General features: G+C 51.7%; 1 protein-coding gene across 6 annotated transcripts in view; it reads right to left on the bottom strand.

Moving 5' to 3' along the window:
• Nucleotides 1-301: 301 nt before the first annotated feature.
• Nucleotides 302-10,723, bottom strand: part of ATP6V0A1 (ATPase H+ transporting V0 subunit a1) — a 53,967-nt gene continuing 43,545 nt past the window's right edge. For all 6 annotated transcript variants that reach the window (XM_042916988.1, XM_042916991.1, XM_042916996.1 and 3 more), the window contains 3 exons: nt 6,438-6,555; nt 5,952-6,123; nt 302-455 (listed from right to left, as the gene is read on the bottom strand). In XM_042916988.1, the coding sequence (XP_042772922.1) occupies nt 362-455; nt 5,952-6,123; nt 6,438-6,555 (384 nt within the window). In that variant the 3' untranslated portion in view covers nt 302-361. The remainder of the gene's footprint in view (nt 456-5,951; nt 6,124-6,437; nt 6,556-10,723) is intronic.

The raw sequence follows: 10,723 nt of genomic DNA, 5'->3' as shown, positions 1-10,723 counted from the left end.
GGGCTTTGGGCTCACACGTAAAATGCAAACTTGCTCACCACCAGAGGACAGAGGAGAGGCTGTCTTTGGCTGGACAGAGGCTGGGAGGGCAAGGCTGGTGCCCAGTAGGTGTGAGTGACAGCCAGAGCCCAGCTTCTCTCTAGAAAATCACTATACTACACAGGAAGTTGGTGGCGGTGGGGGACCCAGGGAGGGCTGGATCTATCTAAATGACTCACAGATGGGAGGGTGGCTGGGATGACACAAATGCCCCGATACCCAGGGATCACAACCGACAGGCGAGAGGAGCAGAGCTAACAACTGTGGAGGGACGGGGGGCGGGGGGGGGGGGTGGCCTGTGGTACACAGCCCTCCATGGGGCTCACTCGTCAAACTTCCCTTCCCGAATGTGCTCAAAGGAGAAGGGTAGGAACTTGAAACCGGTTCCGCTGTAGAATTTATTCTGGAACTCGACCCTGGGGAAAGGGAAAAAGAAAGTCGTCATTCCACAAAATCCTTTTGGGATTTCACAGTTGGGCTAGGAAGATGCTCTGATGCTCCTCCCCTCATTTTCCTAGCTGAGCTCAGCCTTCGGCCGCCCACCAAGCCCCAGCCCCCGCCCGCTTCCCACCGTGCACACAGGCCCCACTTCTGCAGCCAGGGCCTGCCCCAAACCTGCCCTGGGCGAGAGTGCAGAACATCTCCGCACTGGTTTGTCCTCAATTCTCGCTCTGTTCTACTAAGCAAGAGTGTTTCTGCAAAACTCTGTCTAGCCATGTGCTAAATGATTGGCTTGGGTCTCTAACGACAACGAAGAAGTGTCCCCTAAACACCCCCCTCCTGGCAGGGGCTCCCAGTAGACCTCTCTGAGAAGCCCCTGGGCGGCAGGAGCTCTGGCAAGCACCCTTGTTTGTTTCTTTTCTTGCTGGAGGAAGGAGAAGGGAGGGCTGTGAGTAAACGCTGGGCGATGGGCGCTTTAGAGGAGGAAATTCCCAGGAAAGGGGGGTGGAAATCAGGAGGGGAAGTCTTCTCCAAGCAATGGCCAAAATATTCTCCAACTACAAAAACATCTGAGAACGAATTCTTCTCCCAGGGGCTGAAAGGAAAAGCAGAGCTTCACCTCCCTTCCCAGGCAGCTCAGGATCCATCCCCAATGGTCTCCCTGGGGCCCCTTCAAACTCTGAGGGGCAGGAAGACCGCGCTCCCGGCAGCAGAGCCAGGCTCAGCCCGTGCTTCCCCCTGCACACTCCCTGGATGGCTGCCCAGCAACCAAATCACCACCAAATATGGGCAGAAAAATGCATGATTCAGAGGAAAAAAAAGCCAAGGAGAGCTGCCCTGAGGAATAGTTTCCACTCAGTGCAGTGTGCCCCTGGGGGCACCAGAGTCCCCACAAGGACAGGCAGAGCTGGGGGCGGGGGCGGGCTTCAGGCAAGGGCTCTGGTGCAGGGCAGGGCTTCATCCTGCCTCCAAACCAGGGGTGGGGGTGGGGGTGGGGTGCCTGCACGTTGGAAGGGCTGTCTGCAGCAGAGGTCCTCAGAGGCCCCGTCAGCCCTGGGGTGCTGGCTGAGAACACTGGAGTTGCCAGCTCCACCCCCTGGGGACAAGAGGTGAACAGAATTTTCTGCGTGGGTGTAAGAACAGGCAGCCTTCTCCTCCCAGCCCCACATTCCACAGGCTGGGCCCAGGTCCCCAAGCCTCCTGGACTCTGGAGAGTTCCCTGGGCCAAGCCCCTCAGGGAAAAAGGATCTGGGGGAGGGGGCTTCAAACTGAAGTCAGTCCCAGGATTCCCGGCAAGAGCGATTCCAAACCAGGATCTGGACTCGTCCCCATATCCTAACACCCAGAGAAGTCCTACAAGCTACAGCTACTCAGGCCTCTGTTGTGGGAATTAGGTCGGTTCCCACTTCTCACCCGCTGCTGCTGGGCCCGAATGCTTCAAATGCTTCGTGCTGGGTAGGCTGTTTGCATATGGGAAGGGCATTTCTGAACAGCTAAAAACAGCCTCACATCCCATTTGCATTCAACAATATGTAGCCAGATGGTGGGTAAGTCACCTTAGGGTCTATGAGGAGATCTCCTGGCTGGCTAATCACACAAACAATTCAAATTCCAAACTGGCCGAATGAAGTAGAAGCGTCAAAAATTTTCAGATGCCCATGGGATCACCATCCTTCTCTTGCCATTCCTCTGTGCGCCTCATCTATCCATGGGGCCCAGTGGGTAGGAAGGGGGGCACGTGTCCAGGGCCATCTTGGGCATCTCGGGGTCAGCTTGACGTCACCTCCCTGCTCAGCCTCGCTCACCCCATCCTCCCAGAACAAAGTTGGAAAGCAATCTCCCTGTCGGGCTCCCCGCCCTCTTCTCCCTCCCAACCAGGGAAATGTGTGCTTCCTGAGAAAGTACAAACACAAAGTTCTTTGCGCTGGGGCCCACAGGGCCCTGCTGGCTGTCCTGCAGGTCCCTCCTATTTTAAGGGTCTGCTATACTACTCAGGGAGCCTCCAGGGCCTCAAGTCACTGAAAAGTACCTCTAGAATTCCACAGTTGGGAGGAGGGCCTCAGGAAGTCGGATGGGTTTCTGTGTCACCCCTTCCAGCTCCAGGACCTGGCAAAGGCCACCCAGTGGCCCAGAAGGGTAAGTGGGAGTCCACAGAGCATTCATTCCTGCTATGTAACAGGAAACCTTGTTTCCTTGAGTGAGGGAAGGAGAAAGGAGTCCTAGGCCTCCTCCCTTTCCTGGCAGGCTTGTGGCTGAAAGGAAGCAGTTTTAGAAAGGATTCTGGGCTGAGCCGCTTCACTGGCCCTTTCTGCCACTCTCTGAGTAGTCCGGGGCCTGGCACACATATCTGTCTGATGGCCCAAATGTCAAGGCAATAATGGCAGCCAGGAACTGTACTTCAGGCGTTCCTACTTCTCCTGGGCCAGCCATTCCTGCAACCATCCCATGGTGTCCTGCTATGGCCCCACTACATTCCTTACAGCAATTTGGTCCCCATTTTCCTTTGGCCTTCAAACAATCTGTGAGTGTGCAAGTGTGCAAATCTATACATATGTGGAATTTGCTAGATAAGAAGGGATTAGGTTCCTGAAGGTAGGCCATGGAGCAACAGTCTTTCTACTAAAGTCAGTTTGGTGTCCACAGTTGCAACTACAAATCATATTCCCTACCTTTGCCTTTTCTGAGAAAGAAAAGACAGCTAATTATAGTAGGCAAAAATAGACGTGTAACACAGAAGGCAACAGAATTAGGTTGGTAAAGTAACCTGTTCATTAATGTTTTCAAATATATCACCCACCACCTAAGGACCCTACATGAATCTCACTAGTGAGATTCTGTTCGTTACCAAAGCAGATGTTGTTTTTCTTGTCCTCACTGAAGACATCTAAACCTGTAAAATGGGTAGCCCTTACATCAGAATCAGCAAACCCCAGCTGACAACCAGGAGTAAAGTGACAGGCTGGAAGATGCCCAGGCCAGACACCAGGAAAAATAGCAGCAATGTCCCTGCAGCCACTTGCAGCAGGACCAGCTGTCCCGTCTCACAAGATGGCCACAACTCAGAATTCCTGCAGTCCTGGTGGACTAGAAGACTTGGGAATCCTTGCAGCACATCCTCATTCGGCCAGAAGGGGGAGCATGAGCACCCGGGTCACTCACCCCCTTTCACTAAGGGCGATTCTCCAAATAAGCCTCCAACGATGGGATTCTGAAAGCTCTATAAAGGAGTTTCGCTGTTTGGTTTTTTTCCTCCTCTATGCGATCCTTCCACTACCCAAACAAACAAACCTACAAGTTTGTTGATGAGCCTGTTCTTGAAAACTACAGGCATTCAGATGTGCCTCCCCCTGGGGTGTCCCCTCTCTCTCAACAGACTTAATGCAGTTTCTTTAGAAGGGACCACAGCCAAGATGCCCTCCCCACAGGGCACCCCACTTTTAAGCAGGGTGGCTGTGACCCACACTTGAACACCAGTTTACGATGTGTCTGGGCACAGTGACAGTCGCTTGGTATATGCATTAATTTCATAATTATCATGGCAACCATGTTACATGGATACCCTCCTCTCTGCATATGAGAGAAACTGAGGTTCAGGGAGGTAAGTGCTCTCCTCAGGGTCACCCAGCCAGATCCAGCAGAGCTGGAATTCAAACCCAGTGGCGCCTAATTCTGAATGAAGTCTGCTCTCTTGTCACTCATCAGGTCTTTGGGCTCACTGGTGAGGACATGAGAAGACACTTTCACCTGAAGGCCACAGGTGAGCCCGAGGAAGAAATAATCCTTCTGGCAACAAAACATGACCTCCCAAGCTGCCTCAGTTCACTCTGGAAAGTAGGCCCAAGCCCAGGTGACCTTCCTTGCCCTGGGGTATGCTCAGCTCACTGCTTAGACGGTTCTGACCCAGCACCTTGACTGCTCCCCAGCCCGCCCAGGGAGGAGGCAACAGGCTCCCCACTTGGGCTGGAATTCAGGTGGGGTAGTGACTGGCCCCTCAAGCTCAGGGCTCAGGAGACAGAGAAGTGACCGGGAAAGGAAGGAAGAAACAGTGAGTCACCACAGGCTGGTTACACAGACATTCCCTCATACCGAGCAGCTGAGGAAGTGTGCTGGGGAGAGAACGCTGATAAGCTGAGAACAGGGTAGTGTGCCAGCAGCCTGAGCCACACAGCGCTCCTAACCTCCTGGTTGGACAGTAAATAAACAACAGCTGGGTGGGGAGGAGGGCGGCAAGGAGGAGAAAAGCCAGCCAGAGAAAGAATATTGACCGACATAGCAGGACGGGTTCTTTAAAAGGAGCTTTTGAGGGAAGGGTAAGTCCCAGCTACGGCCTGTCCTTACATGCCTCCCAGTCCCCTCTGTCATTTACAACAGCAAACAGGAATTTTTTAGGGGGCTCAGCATAACCAAGTCAGGAGAAAAGTCAAAGAAAAGGGGGTTGGGGAAGACGATCCTTGGGTTCAGGTTTGGAAAACTGATGTCACGAAACCTTCCACGCCCTGTCTGAGCTTGAGATCACTAGCACCACACAGACCCGTCTCGTCTGCGGGTTCCTAATGTAGGGCCAGTGAGTTTGTGACCCCTTAAACGGGTAAAACTGCTGTGGGGGATGTTTTTCTAGGGAGAGGGTCCAGAGCTTCCAGAGCTTAAGGTAAGGAAGCCAGATAAAGTACCAGATGCCTAATTTTTAGCATGAATATGTCCCATATCCATGTCCCAATGCAAATTCATTGTGTATCTGAAATTGAAATTTAACTGGGTGTCCCGGAATTTTATTCACTAAATCTGGCAACGCTACCTTGAGGTCACAGGGTCACTGCCTGGACCAGACACCAGCTCTCCTACTCCCTGGGGCTGAGCTGGCTCTCTCTGTGCAGAGCCATTAAGAGCCCACAAACTACATTAAAGAACACAAACAAATCCCAAACCTGTCCTTGTGAAGGTGCTGCTTCAGTGAACTGAGCTCCACATTATGGAACCAGGAATCCCCCTACCTATGTCAACTGCTAGGGGTCTGCCCCAAAGACACTGGCACAATGACAGAACGAGGGGGACAAAACTGGGGTACAGTGTGCTCTAGCACTTTCCTGGACTGCGAATCTACTCCAGAGTTGCTTGCATCGCTCTGAAGACAGGAGAAAGTTTATGCCAAAGGGGGAAAAAAAAAAACAAACCACAACCAAACCAACCAACAACCTCAGTCTTTTAAGCCATACTCAAGAGCAGTGAAGAATGCTAAAGGGAGAAGGAATCTGACAACATCCACCAGAGAATTGTCCCTTGGGGGGCTCTGAAAGGTGAGCTGTGCTTTTGTGGGGACACTTCCTGATGCTCACTCCTGACATAGGTCATCGGGCAGAATGATGTGAATGAAAGCAGACACTTCCTAGCGTCTCTGGATTCTGTACAAGAGTAAAGCCGCCCTCAGTGCAGCCAAGGACACGTCCACAGCCCCCGAACTCGCTGTTCCTCACCAGTGTAACCGCAGCGCGTGGAGGAAGGCCGAAAGGCCCTCCATGATCAGGAGGATGGCCACGGTCAGGGTGGCAAAGGCGGCGAAAATGAAGAACAGCGCCAAACCTCCTGCCAAGCTCTTCACGCTGAGGCCGATGTGGATCACCATGGTCCAAAGCACCTCAGACAGCTCTGGGGAATGGGGAGAGACAGGACATCCGGTTCAGTTTGGCAAGAGGTGCTGCGGGCCTTGGATTCTGCTCCGTCATCCCTCTCCTGAAGTGTCTGCGGCACCGTGGCTTCCTGCAACCTGGGCAGGACCACCGTGCATAGCTAAATCTGGCAAAAGTGCTGGTCCTCCCATCTGGACATCTTTCTCCTGGGACTCAGGAGTCTGAATAATTCCAGCGCCTTTATGTTATTTCCACTCTATTTAAGCTCCGCATCCGAGAGAGTGCCCAGAGAAGGGGAAAACCTAATTTTCAATCTGGGAGAAACACACTCACGTGCATGAGCGAGGCTGAGGGCCCAGAGCCGCAGGTAAGAGGCGGTGTTGGAGATGCAGCCCAGGCAGTACTCGATGGTGTGGATGGCCTGGTGGACCATGGTGTCCCCAAAGTCAAACTGTTCGTGGGAGAAAAACCAGAGAGAAGATATAAGGCTGGGAGGGGATGTGCAGAAAGGACGTGATGGTCACCTGGCACTTTGGGCCTGGGCCCGAGCACTAACAGTTACACGGAACAGGAATCCCAGCGTTGAATTCAGGTGATGTCTTCAGCCGTCCCCAGAAATCCTGCCTGGCTTAGCTCCCCAACTGGATACCCCATTTCCCTTAATACCCTATATTTTAATGACCTACATCTTAATGAGATTCTTCTCTTTACCTTGCTAGGCTATAAGCCCAGGGGTGGAATGTATGCCGAGTTAAGAGCACTCAGAGAAATGGACTGTCTGGACCCAGGACTCTTAGGGCCCTGCTGCTGGGCCTGCTCCAGCCAACTTCCTCTTTATGGCGCCCGAGTGAAGTGCTTTATTCTAACTGAGCCATGAGAGCAGAACGGCCTCTTCCCAGGCTACACTTCAGCCACCGGCCAACAGGCCAGGAGCTGCTGAGGCAAGACTAAGCCTCCACAGCCACTTCACTCATTATTCTGATAACCTATTGGGAACAAGATAACCTCCTTTTTCTTTTGTCACTTCTGAAAAGATTACACAGGGAAATTCTGGCAAAAGTTTCACAAAATCCTACAGTTGACTGAGACCAAACATAACATCTATTGTTTTTTCGTATTTGTTTTTCTCACGCTCCCTTTCTCCCAGCTTTCTTTTCAACATCAAAAATTGTTTCCAGAGTGGGGCACCTGGGTGGCTCAGTCGATTGAGCGTCCGACTTCAGCTCAGGTCATGATCTCATGTTTCTTGAGTTTGAGCCCTGAATCGGGCTCTGTGCTGACAGCTCAGAGCCTGGAGACTGCTTCGTATTCTGTGTGTGTGTGTGTGTGTGTGTGTGTGTCTCTCTCTCTCTGCCCCGACCCCACTCACGCTCTCTCTCTCAAAAATAAACAAATGTTAAAAATAAATAAATAAATTAATTAATTAATTTAAAAAACCCATTTTCAGAGTAAAGGGGTAGGGGTAGAACAAACTTTCAGGAGTTCATTTGTAGGTCCGCTCCAAGCACAGCCAGGGAAGAATTACTGGTATGCTCTAGAAGCATCAGGCATACTTCAGGCCTCTCCTGTGGCCAGGTGGAGCCATCAGCAGCCACCAGAGAGCAGGAGGCGGGCTCTTCCCATGCTCCTCCCATGCAGCCCAGCCTAGAACCCCAGAAGCACAGGGCCTCCCCTTGCCTTCAGGTCAGAGTCTATTTTTTACCAGTTTCTTTCAAGACTCACATGACTCCACTCCCAAAGGACACCAGAAACGTCTTGGGAAATTGCAGGACGAGAGGAGGAGCTGGCTGGTAAAGTGCTAACAGCCCAGGCCCTCAGGGGTATGGTCAGTGGGGAGAGAGGCCAGCTCCAACACACCACCTTTGGGCGACTACCTCAGTTTCCCTCACCTCTGACCATCTACACTCTGAGTATTTCTGGGCTTTTCTTCTGCAGTAGGTTCTTCAAGCCTCCTAGTTACTCTGAAAACTAAGATAATCCTAGTTACCTCAATCCCAACAGCGCCGCTAAGAGCTCTCCCACCACTGTTGGCCATCACCCAGAACCCATGCTCAGAGGCAGGAAGGGTCCTGGCCCTGAGGGGCACTGGTGTCTGCTCCTAAGAGCTCTATGAAAGTAGGAACGGCTTTGACGGCCACCCCTAGGACTCCCAAATGGACGTCTTCATCTTCGTGTTGCCCATTTCCAACTGGCCGTGCCATATCTCTTCCTAGTGCCACCCAGATTGATTAACTGCTCTCCTCTGACCCCACCACGACTTCTACTCCATGTCCCATGTTTGATGGAGTGTCACCACTAGGGCCCCAGGCACCCAAGCCTGGAAGTCCATCTTGAATCCTCACTCACTCTCACTGCCTACACTCATTAAGGCCCTGGGACCTGTAGCTCTTTCTTCCTTAATCTCATTATTGGTCCCTCCCTTTCCAACTCCCTGCAAACGCCTCACTTCACTGGAGGCTTCCCAATTGTTTCACGACTCCTATCAGACTAGCTGGTCTCCATGCCTCCAGACTGTGACCCCTCCCCAATCCACTACCTCCCATAACACCCCCATTAGAGCCACGCACATGTGTTGTGACACTTCCGGCTTCATGGTCCCCTGACGGCTCCTTGTTATCCAAACACTTTACTGCGGCTTGTTTCTGCAACCTCCAGGCTCACCTCTCACTGGTCTCCAACTCCTGGCCCTAAGCTCCAGCCAAGCTATGAACTTGCTTATCCCCCAAATGTGATGGGTCCGCAGGCCCGTGTCTTTAAGATAACTATACACACCGATGGGTCTGCATTCCCATCATCCTCCCAAAGAGACTCCTGCTTGACCAGACTAAGCTTAGCAACAATTTCCTTAGGGAACCATTTCCTGGTCTCCTCTTCTCCACTCCCACCCCAGCACCTGTCAGGTGCCCTCTTTCTGTGTTCCCACAGCATCCTGGGCACACCTCAGTCACACCACCTGTCACCCAGACTGTTTCCTCAATTTGTCTGGGAGTTCCTTGAGGGCAAGGACTATGTTTTTCTTCTCGCAGTTTCTGTATACCAAACAGAGTGCTTGACACATAGAGGGTGAATGAATGAATGGGTGGGATAAAAGAATGAACAGATGGATGGATGGGCAGGATGAATGAACAGATGGATGGGCGGGTGCGTGGGTGCGGTGGATGGATGGGTGGGATGAATACACCTGGTGAGATGACACAATAGGGAGAGGGGCGACTGACCCCTGCTGAATGGTTACAGCCTTTAAAGATTTCCCAGACAATCAACTAGCCTGGCCCTGCTTTGCAACTGGACTGAGTGCTCCCCAGGGAGAGGGGTTGCTGCTTTTAGCAGGCTGGAATAATGGCCTCCATGGGGCAAATGGGTTTTCACAGCCAAGCAAAAAGGGGAAGTTCTAGAAGAACTTCCAGGCTGGATTAAGAAAAAAAAAAAAAGGTTTGAAATCTTTAGGTTAGATAATTTTAACCCGATCTAAATCTGGCTGTGGAGAACTAGACTGCCCACGTGCCTGATAAAATGTCATCATTATTTAGGAAGCCATGGGAAGCTGAACCCCTGAGGGAGCTGAGGGGCCAGAGACTCGGGAGGCTGAATCACAGTCCATCTGGTGTGGATGTCCAACACCCCTGAGGAATGGCTACAAATGAGGACCGTTCTGACAACGGCCATGGCATTGGGTGCTCAACTAGGAAGGCACTTAAAAGAGCAGTATTGCTGGAGGTTGTGTTACTGGGAGAGGGCTGGGCTCCTCACTATCATGGAACACACTCCCAGCCAGCCCTTCCAGGCAGCTCCACCATTGACTGTGAACAGATGAGCAGTCCAAAGGAACCAGAGGCTCCTGGAGGCCAGCAAAAGAGGCTCTCCAGCCTTCAGGAAGATCGAGCACTGCCTGTTTTTTTTGTTTTGTTTTGTTTTATTTTTGTTTTTGTTTTTGTTTTTTCACAGAATCAGCAAAGGTTTTCCCATTCCCATCCCACTGCCCCTTTAGAGAGGACCAGGAGAGCCAGGAAAGGGGAGGGCTCATGGGTCTAGATATTTTAGAGAAAAGTTTTGGGGGAAGATGCAAACAGTGCAGCAAGGCCTTTAAAACACCCAATTCAAAATGTGTGTATTGCTAAATGAATTACTGCCGAGCTCAAAGGCCTTCTACTCCAAATGTGGCCTGAATAGCCAACTTTGTTTCTATTACCTGGTATTAATATGAACTCCTTTCATGCAGCTGGGATTGCTTTTTCTGGGATGTATCGGAGAGGCAAAGCCTCCTCTTGAAAGCTGTCTCCCTCCCACCTGGGTCATAGTGGAGGTACAAGTGACCCCAAGCGAGGGTCCAGCAATTCTCACTTCAAGCATCATCAAGCTGATGAGGACAGTAGGAAGAGGGTGGCTGCATCTCAGACAGGGAGGAAGGGTGAGCTTTACTCACAAGCTCTCAGAGGAGCAAGGAGGAAACAGCTACTCCCAGCAGCAGAGCGACCATACCATACATAACATCACAGGACAGGAAGGCAAAGACCAATGGGATTTGACCCCCAAGGGGGTCACTTCAAGAATGCCAATGCAGACATTACTTGTAGCTCCTTTCAAAGCCATTCTCAGAGGTATTAGATCAGCAAAGTCAA

This window comes from Panthera leo, chromosome E1 (assembly GCF_018350215.1).
Source record: "Panthera leo isolate Ple1 chromosome E1, P.leo_Ple1_pat1.1, whole genome shotgun sequence".
In the NCBI taxonomy this organism is placed as follows: Eukaryota; Metazoa; Chordata; class Mammalia; order Carnivora; family Felidae; genus Panthera; species Panthera leo.
This window is presented reverse-complemented; position numbering and strand designations above follow the sequence as displayed.